The 16,738-nt window shown below is 31.8% G+C and overlaps 2 protein-coding genes across 10 annotated transcripts in view; one reads left to right on the forward strand and one right to left on the reverse strand.

The window, feature by feature from the left end:
• Positions 1-399: 399 nt before the first annotated feature.
• On the reverse strand, positions 400-6,146 carry LOC127726276 (NADH dehydrogenase [ubiquinone] 1 alpha subcomplex subunit 2-like). Its single transcript, XM_052233583.1, has 3 exons — positions 6,049-6,146; positions 4,731-4,837; positions 400-578 (listed from the first exon to the last, which is right to left on the reverse strand). The coding sequence occupies exons 1-3, from the start codon at positions 6,138-6,140 to the stop codon at positions 490-492; spliced, it is 288 nt and encodes a 95-aa protein (XP_052089543.1). The 5' UTR covers positions 6,141-6,146; the 3' UTR covers positions 400-489.
• A 215-nt stretch (positions 6,147-6,361) lies between these two features.
• Positions 6,362-16,738, forward strand: part of LOC127726277 (serine/threonine-protein kinase Nek1-like) — a 100,482-nt gene continuing 90,105 nt past the window's right edge. For all 9 annotated transcript variants that reach the window (XM_052233587.1, XM_052233586.1, XM_052233584.1 and 6 more), the window contains exons 1-7: positions 6,362-6,718; positions 8,483-8,518; positions 9,371-9,431; positions 9,983-10,024; positions 11,773-11,828; positions 14,985-15,068; positions 16,270-16,337. In XM_052233587.1, the coding sequence (XP_052089547.1) occupies positions 6,602-6,718; positions 8,483-8,518; positions 9,371-9,431; positions 9,983-10,024; positions 11,773-11,828; positions 14,985-15,068; positions 16,270-16,337 (464 nt within the window). In that variant the 5' untranslated portion in view covers positions 6,362-6,601. The remainder of the gene's footprint in view (positions 6,719-8,482; positions 8,519-9,370; positions 9,432-9,982; positions 10,025-11,772; positions 11,829-14,984; positions 15,069-16,269; positions 16,338-16,738) is intronic.

The following is a 16,738-nucleotide window of genomic DNA, read 5'->3' on the forward strand; positions in this document are numbered from 1 at the left end:
TACCCTAGGCATGATAGGTGATCACTGCAGATGAACTCAGAAGTACTAAGACCACTAGACCACCAAGGCAACAAGACAACAGAGATGTACCCTAGGCATGATAGGTGATCACTGAAGATGAAGTACTAAGACCACTAGACCACCAAGGCAATTTGACAACAGAGATGTACCCTGGCCTAGGCATGATAGGTGATCACTGAAGATGAAGTACTAAGACCACTAGACCACCAAGGCAATTAGACAACAGAGATGTACCCTGGCCTAGGCATGATAGGTGATCACTGGAGATGAAGTACTAAGACCACTAGACCACCAAGGCAACAAGACAACAGAGATGTACCCTAGGCATGATAGGTGTGCAGTACTATATAATTACTTTAGAATAAGTATGGGAACAAATTCTAGTTTAAGATTTATTTTACAGTCCTTTAAGTCACGTGTATGAACAAAACTATTAGCCATTCACAAACAACCAGCTTGTTATAAATATCAAGATCTCTGTGATAATGTTTTCAAAGCATCCAACACTTGATCTTTTGTCATGTTGGATAATGGTAGGCTATGTTCTTTTCCAAATTCTGTAAAGAAAAAAAAGATAAAATTAGCATACATGTGCCATCATCTGTTACAAGCTTTACACATATCAATTTAACATTATAACATAAACACATGTACACCCCTCAAATGTAAGTACATATTTGTTATTGTTCTTTTCAAAAAATATAAATTATATCACAATATTCACAAAAGTGTGCTAAAATGTGATATCATAAAAATATATAAGGAAACCATTATGAAAACAGAAAATAGGAAATGATTAAAGTTTTAAAATAAAATACAAGATAATTATTTTCAAGGTATTTTTTTTTTTAGATATTGTCAACAAATACTCTAAAACATTTAAATAATAAATATAACAAGAGTGTGCATGCTGAAATATCTCGCCTGTTTTACTGACCATTAATCTTATGTTGAAAATATTAAAGATAAAGGTTTTACTACAAGTATCACATAAACTTAACATTTTTAAAGATCCATGACAATGAGGTCAAGGTCGGATAAAAACTGACCCACAGACATGTACACCTTACAATTATTCAATAAACCAAATATAGTTGACCTATTGCTTATGGTAATTGAAAAACAGACTAAAACACACAAAAAATAATGTTAACCAATGAACCATGGAAATGAGGTCAAGGTCAGATGAAACCTGCCAGTCTGACATATACCCCTTACAATCATTCCATACACCACATACAGTTGACCTGCTGCTTGTAGTATCTGAGAAAGGGAACTTATCACGTAACTTTAACCTTGATCACTGATCCATGAATTGAGGTCGAGGTCAGGTTAACCCTGTCTGACGGACATGTAGACGTTGCAAGGAACCCATATACCAAATATAGTTATCCTATTACTGATAATAAGTGAGAAATTCACATAACAAAATAACTGTAATTCTTTTTCAAGCAGTCACTGAACCATGAAAATGAGGTCAAGGACAATTGGTATATGACAGACGGAAACTTCGTAACATAAGGTATCTGCATACAAGGTATGAAGCATCCAGGTCTTCAACCTTCTGAAATATAAAGCTTTACACAAATAGTTTACGCCGCCGCCGGTTTGTAATACCTATGTCTCGCAAAGACCAGGCTACAAAAATAAATGCATTATAGCATTAAATTAAATCAGTTATCTCTTCAATAAATAAATGGATATCAAATACCCTTCAATTTTCTTAAATATGTGAAAATTGAAGTCATGTCTTCATTTATAATATAATAAAATGCTTCGCTGGGCGCAGCTTGATACAACCGCAGAGGTCGACCCTGAACAGTTGGGGCAAGTATGGACACACTATTCAAACTTGATACAGCTCTAAATTTGGATTGTGATTAAATATTTGACACAGCATAGGTTTCTGACACAGAATGAATGTGGTCTAAGAACTTAAAACAATTTAATTTACCTATCATGGTCCAATATCCAAAATATAAATACATACACGGTTAGATTCAGCATATCAAAGAACCCCAAGAATTCAATTTTTATTAAAATCAAACTAAGTTTAATTTTGGACCCTTTGGACCTTAATGTAGACCAATTTGAAAATGGGACCAAAAATTAAGAATCTAAATACACGGTTAGATTCAGCATATCAAAGAACCCCAATATTTCAAGTTTTGATGAAATCATACCATATGATTATTATTTGCTTTTATATATAAATAAAAAATAACCAACTTAAAATGGAAAATTTTAAAGCAAAAAAAAGAAAAAAAAATCCCCCCCCCCAATTTTTTGAACCCCCTTATGATTCATAACCCCCAAACTCAATCCCAGCCTTCCCTTTATGGTATGGTACCTTGCAGTACAACTTCAGAGAGATGCATACACTTGAACACAAGTTATTGTCTGGAAACTGTAAAAATGCTTGTTTTTTTGCCCCTTTTTTGCCCCAATCCCAAACGTTTAGGGCAATTACCCCCAAACTCAAACCCAGTTTTCCCTTTGTGATATGGAACCTTGTAGTACAATTTCATAAAGATCCATACACTTACACACAAGTTATTGTCCTGAAACTAGAAAAAATGCTTGTTTTTTGCCCCTTTTTTGCCCCTAATTCCTAAAATTTTAAGGCAATTACCCCCAAAATCAATCCCAGCCTCCTCTGTGGTATGGTACCTTGCAGTACAATTTCAGAGAGATCCATACACTTAAACACAAGTTATTGTCTGGAAACTAGAAAAATGCTTATTTTTTGCCCCTTTTTCCTAAACGTTTTGGGCAATTACCCCCAAACTCAATTTCAGCTTTCCCTTTGTGGTATGGTACCTTGCAGTACAATTTCAGAAAGATCCATACACTTACACACAAGTTATAGTCATGAAACTAGAAAAAAGCTTGTTTTTTTACCCTTTTTTGGCCCCTAATTCCTAACATTTTGAGGCAATTACCCTCAAAATCAATCCCAGCATTCCCTTTGTGATATGGAACCTTGTGGCACAATGTCAGAGAGATCCATACACTAACACACAAGTTATTGTCTGGAAGTTACAAAAATGCTATTTTTGGCCCCTTATTCCTTATCTGTTGGTACCATAACCCCCAAAATCAATCCCAACCTTCCTTTTGTGGTATTGAACCTTATGGTAAAATTTCATTGAGATCCATTCACTTAAACTAAAGTTATTGTGCGAAAACCAATGTGTCTTCGGACGATGACAACGCCAACGTCATACCAATATACGACCGCAAAATTTTTTGCAGTCGTATAAAAATTTGTGTGAATTAATTTTACTTCTATTGTATTACATTACTTTTATTAGGCAAAACTTCACTGGGATGCCACAATTTTAAAGTCTATACCCTCATATTAGCTTGAAAAGCAAAACTTTAAAATTGCTTCAGAAGGTGTATTCAGAAGTTGAACATAGCATTTAGACTTTTAGTATAATAACATACTGTGCTATCTCTAAAATGGAAAAATCCAAAGCATTGTAAACTTTATGTAAAGATGAATGTCAAAACTACTAGCAGATTAAGTATACGTTTAGTGAAACAAGAGTGCACACGCTGAAATGTCTCGCCTGCTTTACTGACCATTGATTTTACATAGAAAGTCTTAAAGAGATAAAGGTTTTACATTAAGTATCACATAAACTAAACATTTTTAAATATCCATGGCAATGAAGTCAAGGTAATCCTGTCAGACAGACATGTACATCTTACAATTATTATTCAATATACCAATGCAAATATAGTGGACCTATTGCTTATGGTAATTGAATATAGTTGACCTACTGCAGTGCTTATAGTATTTGAAAAACAGACCAAAAAACAAAAACATATCATTGACCAATGAACCATGAAAATGAGGTCAAGGCAAGATGAAACCTGTCAGACTGACATGTACCCCTTCCAATCATTCCACACACCACATATAGTTGACCTACTACTTATAGTATCTGAGAAACAGACCTTATCATGTAACTTTAATCTTGATCACTGATCCATGAAATGAGGTTGTTGACAGGTGAACTCTGTCCGACAGATATGTATGTAGACGTTGCAAGGAACCCATATACCATGTATACCAAATATAGTTATCCTATAATACTGATAATGAGTCAGAAATTCACATGACAAAAAAAACTCTATTTTTTTTAAAACAGTCGCGCTTATTTAACCTGACCATGTGCATTATTGACAGTTCTAAACAAAGAAACCTGGTTGTTTCTTGTTTATTCAATTTATTTTGATCTTTCTTTTGATTAGTTTCACATTAATTTTTGGGCAAGGTAACATTTTACAGCTTGCTTTAGGTCATTGTTCAATGTTGCATGGTGAATTTGAGTTGTTCCTCTTTTCAGTGACTTTAGGAGGGCTTAACTGTCAACTTCACCTCACTCTTAATTATAAAAAAAACTTTAATGTCAGTCTCATTTTTTGGTGAAGCACAGAGATTCTCAAAATTGTCATGATTGTAGCCTCCAAAAAATAATACTTTTGTCATGTTTGTTGTATCTCTAAAGATTGTTTTGATAAATCTTGTGTTGCTGACTCATTAGCACACACTACATACCCTCTTTCATCTTGTTTATTCATATAAAAACTGATTGTCTGTAGTAAAATCTTTAATACCTCTGGGTAATGTTTTATTTACTTTGCTTTTTAGCCGACATTTTTTTCACCCCTTGAAGTAAAATAAAAAGAACCCTTACCATATCTGGCATACACTTTTGGTTGTACTCCACTGCATTCTCTAATTAAGATAGGAAATTTAGGATTGCTCTGCTTAACACCAACATAGAAATTCTCTATGAACTCTCTGAAATAACCAAAAAATAGAATGAATACCACAAATAAGTAAATATATTTTGATTTTTGTGTCATTGAGACGTTACTTCATCTCCTTTTGCAAGTTTTGTTTATTACATCTGAATATTCATGAAATATTTGCCACTGGACTTCAAGCAAACAACAATCCAACCTTTTATTAAAATCATTGTACATGATGTAATGTTATCTGATGTTAAAGTTCATGTGGACCCTTTGGCCAAAATGGCTGCATTTTCACCTCAAAATTTACACTGAGCTACAGACAAACCTGCATGTTTATCTGGAAAATATTAAGGCATGGCATGCCCTAGGTAAATAAAATTCAAATATATTTTGTGTTTTAGAAAATTAAAAACTTAACAGGATTTTGCAATGCACTTTTTTTCATTCCTCCAGAAGGTGCAAAAATAAACTAAGTTGTGAAAGAGGTTTGAGAACTTCCCCACAGGTAATAGTTGAAGTGAACTGTATTGATTGACATGGACAATAGATGCCTAACAATAATTGGTGATTTAAACTGTGTACCTGAGTGGACCATATCAAGTGAAACTAAACTGTTTGTTAATTTTATCATCTTCTGCAGGGACACAAAAAAGTGCACTGCAAAATCCAGTCGTTTTAAATTTTCAAAAACATAAAATGCATTTGAATTTTATTTATCCAGGGCATGCTATGCCTTTAAACTTTTCCAGATGCACAGGTTTTTCTGTACTCAGGGTAAATTTTGAGGTGAAAACGCAGACATTTTAGCCAAAGGGTCCACATGAACCTTAAGAGTTCATGGTGGTGTAATGTATCAATCGAGTTATACCACACAGCAGACTTGGTGAACATACTATATGTTCTATACACTTAAAGAGGAATCCACAGACTATGAGTCTATGTATAAAGCAGGTAACAGGAAAGTTTAATTTTACTTTTGCAGCTCCTTTCATCTCAGTTTGTTTTAGTCATTTTTTGTATTTTTCTTTTTATACGAAAGGCTTCCTCTTGAAATATTGGAAGCCTGATCAAAGTATAAAAAACTTGTTTCAACAGTTTAAGTAGAAAGTCTTAATTACATTAAAATGGAGATATTTTTGTGAAGGTCACAGTTTATGTTTGGCAAGTCTTCCAATAGAAATCACATTGTAAGTTGATTTGCAAGAAATGAGCTGCTTATGGTACTCTAAATATAAATTTAATGTATAAGGTTTAAACCTGACGCCCTGACTTGCAGCAGATTTCTGGCATAAATGAATTCTTAGCTCTTTTAAACTCTGACCAAAGCGGAGTGCTTTAGCAGACGCCATTTTCTGTTGGTTAATAAAAATATGATAAAAAGATAAAACGAAGATATTTATATTGAAGAGATGTATAATAAATACTGATGTTTTTATTTAAAATAAATTTTTTATATATTATTCATTAATATTGATAGTGATACTGAACATAAAAATGACGATATTCCTTTACTCCTGTTACTTGGTTATGTTCGCTTTTTAGTAAAATCTTAAATTTGTATTAACGAAACTATGGATGATTTTGTACACTTCCGCTGAAATTCCACTTTTACGAAAAATAATTTAACATCGTATATTTCAATGAAATGATCTCTAACTTAAAACTATACTCATCTAGACATTGAAAATACATTCATTTTCTTTTAGAAAATGCCGTCTTACATAATAGCCAATCAGAAAATGTATTGATTAATCTCAAAGTAAATCGAAAGTAATGAAAGAAAAATAAATTTATCAAAAAGTAAATAAACATGGAAAAATATACCAAAATTAAAAGTATAGGCGAAGGAGCATTTGGTAAGGCATTGCTAGTGAGGGATAAAAGTAATGGTCAGCAGTATGTTGTTAAAGAAATTCCAATGTTGCGGGTACAGTATTGACATTGATCTACTTTTAAATTTTATAGTCTATAGACTAATGAGTATAGAATAGTTTTCACTTGGTAGCTATTCTACCAATTAATAATTATTTTGCTACTTTTGGACGCACATGAAAATAATTTATAAGGAAAAAGAGAGGATTGTCAATGGCGGATCCAGAAATTTTCATAAGGGGAGCCCACTGACTGCCTAAGAGTGGGCCCGCTCCAGTCATGTTCATGCTTCAGTGATTCCCTAAATAATCAACCAAAATTTTCTCACAAAAGGGGTGGGGGTGGGTGGCCCCTGCCCCCCCCCCCCCCCCCCCCCCCCCCCCACTAAATCCGCCTCTGATTGTGCTTATCAATTTATGTACATTGAAGTTAAAAACATCCTAAGCGGTGGTCTAAATCCTCTCATGTAGGTGGGTCTTGAAACATTCAAGTCTACCAGCACTGATGATGGCATCTGGTAGGGGGTCCCAGTCTCTAATTGTTCTTGGGTAAAAAGATTCTTTCCTCTCTTCAATGTTCAGTTCTACACAATGGTACTTTGAAACTGTTGATCTTTATGTAACTTGAAAGTCTGTCTGGTGGAGTGAGAATGTTTTCTGTGTCAATATTGACCATCCTGTCGGCAAATTTGTACATCATTGTAAGTCTGGATGTTTTCTTTTGATCATCAAAGGTTTTCCTATCAAGTTGGTTAAGCATGTCACTGACAAATGAGGTGTTGTGATATGACATATCTTGCTGCTCTTCTTTGTAGCATTTCAAGCCAGTGCTTGTTGTTCTGCTGGAAAGGGTCCCAGGCTGTGCATGCATAATCAAATGTTGGTCAAAATAAAGATTTGAATGCAGATTCCTTTATGGTCACATTGGTGGAGTATATGGTGTTGTTAATATTGAGGTTCTGTTTAAAAATCCTATCATCCTATGGTTTTGTTTGCCATGTAACATTATTTTGTGTAATGTGTAATATTTGTCACCTTACCTAATTTGTTTAAGATTTGAAAGTCAAATCTCTTGAAAGGAGGGTCCATTTCTCTCCCAACAGGATTACAAATCTGGCCTGTTGATCAGCAGCACTCGGGTACACTACATGTATTTAATAATTCAGAAATTAAAGCATGTAAGTTTACAATAACCATGATAACTAATTTGATGGTATATGTATTGCTGTTGAACATCTTGAAAGGAAACATTAAAATAAAAAAAAACAGCTTTTAGTGTAAACCAAAAATTTATCTGTATTAAGTTCACAGGGGTACATCATCTTTAAAAACAATGATTGTTCCACATATTTTGTTGACCAAAAGAGACCATTAAATAGATAGCAACTTCGTTATTGATATTGGATGTCTTTTTTCAGTCCATTTCACCTCCTTTGTGGCTTCTTGGTAGCATGCATGCTAACCTATAATTGTAGGAGGTTGTGGGGTATTCTATTTGTAGCTTCTATAGCCATGAAGCCTTAAAAAGTTAGATCATAATTGTTTTATTTAGGAATAATATGTTTTGGTTAGATGATATGTCTTATAAGTTATATTATAACATGGTTAATAACCTGACTCATGGTGTCAATAAAGTATGTTAAAAGCAGGAAAATTTTTACATGTATCTATGCATATTAAATGTAAATTTGCTGCTTGTTGTTATTGTCAATCAATGTTGTTTTGAGATCTTTAGTTGGATCTTCTCATTTCTTGGATAAAAGGAACTGTCTTTAACAGTTAAATTCATATGGTAAGAATAATTTTATTTGTTTCCTCAGATGAAAGCAAAGGAAAGAGAAGATGCTAGAAAGGAGGTAAATTACTTTACACAAGTTTGTTGTCTTTTATGAATATATATTTCAATCTAAAATTCCTTTATATCAAATATAAGGTCAGCCAAGTCAAAAATGCAAGTATACAATTCTTTGAAAAAAAACATATTCCATATATAAAGCTACAATCTGTAAGTCCAGTAATTTAAAATTTCCTTGAATGTAACCTGTCAGAATTGATAAATTTTAACAGCCTAGATATCGTTTTTTCAGATATTGAATATGATGTTAAATCAAAGTTATTCAAAATTAAATTTTCATAACATATTTAATAATTGTCTATCAAACTGAACTCTTTTGAATGTTATGTTTGACCTCTTTAACATGTTTAAAAAGTGAAGAAGAATCTTTGTTATAACAATATGAACAAGGAGATGTGGAGATATATATCTCAATTAAGAAAAACCATATAACTTTAGGAAAACACATAGGATACATTTAAATTTATTAAACATTATTTTCATATAATATAATATATGCTGTAAACATGGTAAATGCACAAAGTGTGTACATTTGTTAATGTGATTGTTGATCAATGAACAAAAATGAGACATTTGCTCTTTCATTGTCAGAAACATCTTTATGCAATTGGTAAATCATGTCAAAAGAATATGATATTCAAGTGCTAATTTATATGATATAAAAATGAGGAGATGTGGTATAATTGCCAATGAAACAACTATCCACCAAAGTTCAAATGAAGTGGATGTAAGCAATTACATGTATTTTGTCTTTTTTCTTGATTAGCAGAAATATCTTGTTTTCTAAAGCATTTAAAGATTGACGATTAAAAAAACTTCTGCACCTAACTACTATGTTTTAAATTATTGACAGGTTTCAGTACTGGCCCAATTACATCACCCAAATATTGTACGATACAGAGAATCATTTGAAGGTAAGAGTATTTTATTTTATCTATATGGCATATTGAGACACTTTGATCAGTACAATATTCAAAACTGGAATAATAGCCAGAATCTTCTGATCTATTTTCTGCACAAAATTTATATAGGCGTCTTAGTAGATTTTAACAACTGTTTTTAATTTACAGTGAAATAAACATGGCAATGTAACATTTTTCATTACATATTGTAATGTCCATGGATTTGTTCCATCTATCTTAGTCATCTCTTTTATCATGACTTATCAGCTGGACTTGAACTTGAGCAAATCACAAGGTGGACCTATGCTTAAGTGTGTGCAGTATTGGTCAGTGGTCATTTGTATTTGGCAAAACTTTTAGGAATTTTTGGTCCTCAATGCTCTTCAACTTCGTACTTTATTTGGCCTTTTTAACTTTTTTTTATTCGAGCGTCACTGATGAGGATTTTGTAGACGAAATGCGCGTCTGGCGCAAATACAAAATGTCAATCCTGGTATCTATGATGAGTTTATTTGTATTAAATTGTATCTTACATGTCTTAATGCAATATTTTTATTTTTCAGAAAAGGGATGTTTACATATTGTTATGGACTATTGTGAGAAAGGTAAGTTTTACTGAAACTTTTGGAATATGATAAGTACTGCTTCATGTTCATGATTTGATGGAATTTCACTCTTAGAAAATTAGTTGTATATGTAAACATATGAACAACTCATACTCATTTTTTCAATGAACACATTGTGCTAATTTAGGATTCCTTTTCCATGTCAAATCAACAGGGTTGTAAGAATGATCTATGTACATGTTCCAAAAGAGTTTTGGGAGCTGTTGATTTGTCCTTGTTAGTGTTTCTGGTTTTGATAAGTTATGACTCAAAATTGCTTTCCTTGAAACAAATGAGTTATGGTGTAGTGTATCAATAATATTCATTATTGCATTCTTGTAAAATATTTATTTAGAATGCAACACAATTTTATTGCAAATCAACAACAACAACAAGTTGAAATTTACCTTCGAATAGTTTTCCTGAATTTTGAATACTGTTGATTCATTTTTATTCATGGTTTACCAATTTTCGTGGGTCACAGCAAACCATGAATTTAAGAACTCAACGAATAATAATGCTGATAAATATGTATCTTGTTGAATGTTTATTTCTGGTCATGTTGTGTGCAATTCTAGTATATTGATGACTTGCAATAAACATGGTAACAAAAAATGTGTTATTGAAATATAGATATAAAAGTATATTGATTAAATAAATAAAAAAATCTTTAGAATACCAGTGAGAATTTAATTGTTTAAATGGATTAAAATCGTTCATGGAAATAACTTCAATTGTTAATTAATGTGTCATAATTTGGTTGATTGGTTATTACAAATCAAAAGCATTAAGTACAGGACATTGCCCGTAGCTAATAATGTTTCGGACAGGAACATTAAATTTCACACCTTTGACTTAAACAAAAAATGTTGACAAACAAAATAAGATAGCACAAGTTTTTTCAATTAAAATGTCGGTAAATTGCCGTGTAAGCATTTCTGGGTAAAGATTGCATGAAATGCAATCAAAACCCTATGTTACTGACGTGATATCTATATCTTCCAAGGTTGATCACTACCTTTGATAGGTCAAACAAAATAGTACAGTGAAGTGGTCATTATTTAGATCCTATCCAGTTAATGTCATGCAATTTATAGATGATATATTATACTTTGATATTTAAGTTACATTATGATGTGTATTTGAATTACCATACCTGTCAAGAAAACATTTTTTATTAAGCATGTATTTTTATTCATTCTGGACAAAAACAACTTTTTTTTTCCAAATAAAATTTACTCACATGTAAAACCAATCATAAGCATGTTTCTTACTCTTGATAATTTTCTAATGACTGCTTATTCTGTCCTGATTAGGGAAAATAGCTTTCAATCAGTTGTACATCAAAGGGCTTTGAATACCTTATAAAATTTTGACAAGAAATTATAAATTGTAAAACAAACAAATGATTAGTTGCCTTTGTCCATGCTTGTAATCAAAGTTTTAAATGAACACTTGAACCTAGAATGACCGAGCGACAATAATGACACTTTAAACCATTTTCAATGAATTTCTATCTTTTGTTTTATTATTATTCAAACAGATATTCAAGAATTTATGTAATTGAAACACTTTTTAAAATTTTTGAAACAGCAATCCAGGAATTTATGTATCCCATGAAATGTCATTTTTTTCTGTATCCATGAAATCGGATACCCACAAAAATAAATAAATCCACTGTACAATCTGAAAATTTATCTTTTATGCCAACAATTTAGATTTCACAAACATGACTGCATTTTTTTCAGGTGACCTATATCATAAGATCAGTAGCCAGAGAGGTATCCTTTTCCCTGAAGACCAGGTAAGCCAATGTTTATAATAGTATTCTCAGTAAAACATGCATAAGAGAACTGGATATGGAAGTTGTGCATGCTTTTCAGTGGAAATAATTATTAATATGTAAAACCAACTAGAATCTAAAAAGAATAGAGGATGCAGATGGGAAACTTTTCTCATTTGATTAGGGATCATAGATTTATTCTTACGAGCAAGCTCCGAGCATGCTGGGAGGATGCTCGGAGCTTTTTAAGTAGGCTCTTCTCAGCAGTTAATGTGACAATAATTATCATGATCCATCAATGATGTCAATCAAATCTACACCACTTCTATGATAAGGAAAGTAGAGCATTATAGAGGAAGCTCCATCAACACCTGTGTAAACATCTAATCTATTCAAATACATTTTGCATGAAATTTTACAAAACTATAAAGTAGATTAGAAATTCTTCAACAGTGCTGTGTAATGCTTGGAAAGGAATCTCAAGTCTCCACAAAAAGTAAAAGTCATTTAAATATTTTCTTATTATATTTAACATGTTTAATATTCATTCCTTTTTTTATAATAAAAAAATTCTCAAATTTTATAATTAGATGATATGATTTAAAAATAGTTTATATTATATAATATGCTACATAAAAGTTATCAAGACACAAACAACAGTCAGGTGGCGATACTAAACAAGTAATTTTTTTTAGTCCCTTTTATAAGTATTTTTTGTTTTTAAAAATTATTTAATAACTCAATAGTTATTTTAAATGTCAAATAAAGCATGGACTAAATGTAGTTTTTAAGATTTTTATATCATTTCATTAAATAAAATTAAGTATTTATCCAATTTTAGATGAGTATATATAGAGAGGTTACTTTAAAAAATAATGACAAAAATATTACTTTAATAAATTATTTTATACAACTTCAAAAAACTTAGTACTTACAATTATTTAAGGAATATATGTAATTGCTTTTGATTAAGATTCAAATTATAAATAACTTCAAGTCTTAATTAAAGGTTCCATATCTAGTTATAACTGTCTATCTCTAAGATTTCAAGGGGAAATGATATTTTAATAGCCCCAAGAGGCCAATCTTTGACCAAGAAGTGTGGCATCAGAAAAGCAATTAGTGCTTGTAGAGGGTTTAAATAGTTTTACCAGTATATTTCATGGGGAAAATAACCAGATGTCTGTGAAAATTTGTTAAAGCTAGTAAAACCTGTATGAATGGACACCTATAAAAATAATTTTAACAGAAGTTACTTATTCATGATATAGAAGTAATATTTGAAACAGCCTCAATTTTCAACATAACTTGTATAGGTAATTTTGAAAATTACTTGTTTAAGTAATGCCCCTAACTAAACAATGGTAATATGTTTTTTTAAATAGCAAACTTAGTTCTTTTATAGAAAGTTATGGCTACTTTAAGAAAAGTTGAAGCCTGGTTTGAGGGGGTAACACCACCATTGTTTTCCCTCTAGTACGTCTCTCTTTACTTGGCATTTTTTTTTAATTGTGCAGATTTAGCTTTGTTTTAAATAAAGAAATACTTGGCATGAGTAAAATTATTTTCCCCCTATAAGTCTTTGTTTAATTGTCAGGATTGTTATATTTTATATTTCAAAAAAAATGTGCAGAATTTATCTATGTTTTGAATAAATAAATACTTGACATAAATAAATGTCCTGTACTACAGTGAAAATATAGCATAACTTTTCAGTGCATATAAGAAAGTAAACATCACCAGAAGTTAACCAATCAAATTCTCTCCCCCTTTTTTCCCTGTAGAATATAGTAAATTTTTATTGCTTTGAAACACCCAAGAAACATGTTTACGACTCAAAAAAAACTTTTCTGCAATGAAATGGAGGGTTAATTTCAAACAACTGTCAAATTAAATGGAATATAAAAAGATCAACCCTTTTTCGCATGAAACTGAATGTACTATGTTTTGGTAGTATGGTTATAAATCAATAACCATAGTTTGTGTCTTTGATGACTTTTATATTTCATTTTATATAGTATAAATTTCAAATATATTTAAATTTCAAATATAAAATTTGAGTGTTTTTTTGTATCATGTGTATTGAAAAAGAATGATAATTATTAAGAAAATGTTTTAAAATCATTTTCTTTCTGTGAAGACTTGATACCAAGCATTGTACAGTAATATTGAAGAATTTCTCATCTATTTTATAGTTTTGTAAAATTAATGCAAGATTTGTTTGAATAGACCAGATGTTTACACAGGTGTTAATGGAGCTTCCTCTATAATGCTCTACTTTCCTTATTATAAAAGTGCTATAGATTTGATTGACATCTTAATGGATCATGATAATTATTGTCACATAAACTGCTGAGAAGAGCCTACTTCAAAAGCTCCGAGCATCCTCCGAGCATGCTCGGAGCTTGCTCGTAAGAATAAATCTATGATCCCTTATTTGTGTTGTCATGTTGCTGTCTCATTGAAAATGTCCACATGATTCAGTCTGATTAAAAAAAAATGAATATTTGAGATCATAATTTTGAAAAAGGATAAGGTTAGGGCTTAACAAATTCATCAAGAGTTAATGGATGTTGATTGAAATAATCAATGTACCATGGGAAGTGTGCTAACCTAAACATACCAAAGTCATACTTTTTTGCTCTTGAAAATGCAAAAATGGCTGTCACTTTTATGCTCACATCTACTTCACATGCATGATAAAGAGCCATACCCAAAACTTTATATTGTATTATTTGTGATGCATGATAAAGAGCCGTACCCAAAACTTTAATTTGTATTATTTGTGATGCATGATAAAGAGGCTTACCTTTAATTTTTATTATTTGTGATGCATGATAAAGAGTCTTACCTTAAATTTGTATTATTTGTGATGCATGATAAAGAGCCTCACCTTTAATTTGTATTATTTGTGATGCATGATAAAGAGCCTCACCTTTAATTTGTATTATTTGTGATGCATGATAAAGAGCCTCACCTTTAATTTGTATTATTTATGATGCATGATAAAGAGCCTCACCTTTAATTTGTATTATTTATGATGCATGATAAAGAGCCTCACCTTTAATTTGTATTATTTGTGATGCATGATAAAGAGCCTCACCTTTAATTTGTATTATTTATGATGCATGATAAAGAGCCTCACCTTTAATTTGTATTATTTGTGATGCATTATAGGTAATGGATTGGTTTGTACAGATATCACTAGCCATAAAGTATGTCCATGACAGGAAAATTCTTCACAGAGATATCAAGACACAGGTACCTATATGTTATTATAAAACTTCAATGAACATGCTCAATGATCAATACACCCTAAACTATAAAGGAAACATCAGAATAAAAAAACGTAACTTACACATAAGTTAATGTAAGTAAAGAACATGTTATGCATTTGGGTTATCTCCCATTGAACATAGAAAACATCAACTGAAAAGTTGCTACTGTAAAATAAAAACCATTGCTCATTATAGATCCATTAAACTCATATCTGGTCAGTCCAGAACTTAAGTAAAGTATATGGTGCTTCTCCATGTGTCTTTACTATATACATTGTAAGGAAATTGATTATACATCACCACCCAATACAGTGTAAATAATGCCATATTATAAACAGCTTGTAAAAACATTCCTAAATGAATCAAAAGAAAGGCGAAGGATACCAAAGAGACATTCAAACTCATAAGTCGTAAATAAACTGACAACGCCATGGCTAAAAAAGAAAAAGACAAACAACAGTACACAAAACACACATAGAAAACCAAAGACTGAGCAACACGAACCCCACCAAAAACTGGGGGTGATCTCAGGTGCTCTAGAAGGGTAAGCAGATCCTGCTCCACTTGTGGCACCCGTCGTATTGCTCATGTTAGTACAAACCTGGTGATTAGTTTAATGGGATAGTTCACAGTTGGGGAAAAGGGGACAGGATTGTAGTTACGACAACTGGAACATATCTGTTGTCATCTGTGAAACAGATATTCCATAACGGTCAACCAACTCGTGATAGCGTCCGTAAAATTTATGAAGGGACGATTTCAGCTGCTCAGCTCGGAACTCCTGGTTTAATAGCTTCCTTGTGAGCAGCAACATATTACATGTATTTACTATTGATTAGTGAATATCTGATTTATTTTAGATTTGAATTAGTCAATAAATAAAATATTCTACGATTGCCTGAATAAACCAAAGACATTGCATTCATAATTAAAATGTTCAAACACTGAATTAGTATGAGTAGTAACAAGTGGTATAGTCTGGTCGAATACAAACCATCAATAAATAATACTATTAGGTTTGGAGGTTCGTCAGATGAGATGACAGATGAGGCTGCTTTGCATTTCCTTCAAATAGTCTTATATGGTATTGTTTAATAGTCTAGTTCAAATATTGAGAGCATTTGAATTAAAGAAAAATGTGTACATATATTCTAAATTGATGTTAGATATTTTTTCCTCCACAGAATATATTTTTAACAGCAAGTGGACTTGTCCAGCTTGGAGATTTTGGAATTGCTAAAGTTTTAGGAAGGTAAAATCAATTAAATCAGCTGTGAACAATAAAATTTAGAATGGAAACGAGGTATGTGTCAAAGAGACAACAACCCAACCAAAGAGCAGAAAACAACTCAAGGCCACCAATGGGTCTTCAACACATGGAAAAAATCTCGCATCAGGAGGCTGGCTTTAGCTGGCCCCTTAACAAAAATGTATACAAGTTAAAAAAAATGGACGTCACACTAAACTCCGAAACATATAAATGAACCAAAATTAAAAACCATACAAGACCAACAAAGGCCAGAGGTTCCTGACATGGGACAGGCGCAAAAATGAACCCGAACATAACCTGTATCATGTCAACAACTGGTTTTAGAATAAATGTGTTTATTTCCGATGCAAAGACCCTATGAGTGAATCAATATTAATTCCAAA

Source organism: Mytilus californianus, unplaced genomic scaffold (assembly GCF_021869535.1).
Source record: "Mytilus californianus isolate M0D057914Y unplaced genomic scaffold, xbMytCali1.0.p SCAF_17, whole genome shotgun sequence".
NCBI classification, from domain to species: domain Eukaryota; kingdom Metazoa; phylum Mollusca; class Bivalvia; order Mytilida; family Mytilidae; genus Mytilus; species Mytilus californianus.

What these genes read in the sequence shown, in the direction of transcription:
- LOC127726276 (XM_052233583.1), bottom strand. Translation starts at nt 6,140, where the DNA reads ATGGCGTCTGCTAAAGCACTCCGCTTTGGTCAGAGTTTAAAAGAGCTA. An exon ending in GCTGCAAGTCAGGGCGTCAG is followed by an intron (nt 4,838 to 6,048) that starts GTTTAAACCTTA and finishes TGGTTATTTCAG; the next exon opens with AGAGTTCATAGAGAATTTCT. An exon ending in AAAAGTGTATGCCAGATATG is followed by an intron (nt 579 to 4,730) that starts GTAAGGGTTCTT and finishes TTTTCTTTACAG; the next exon opens with AATTTGGAAAAGAACATAGC.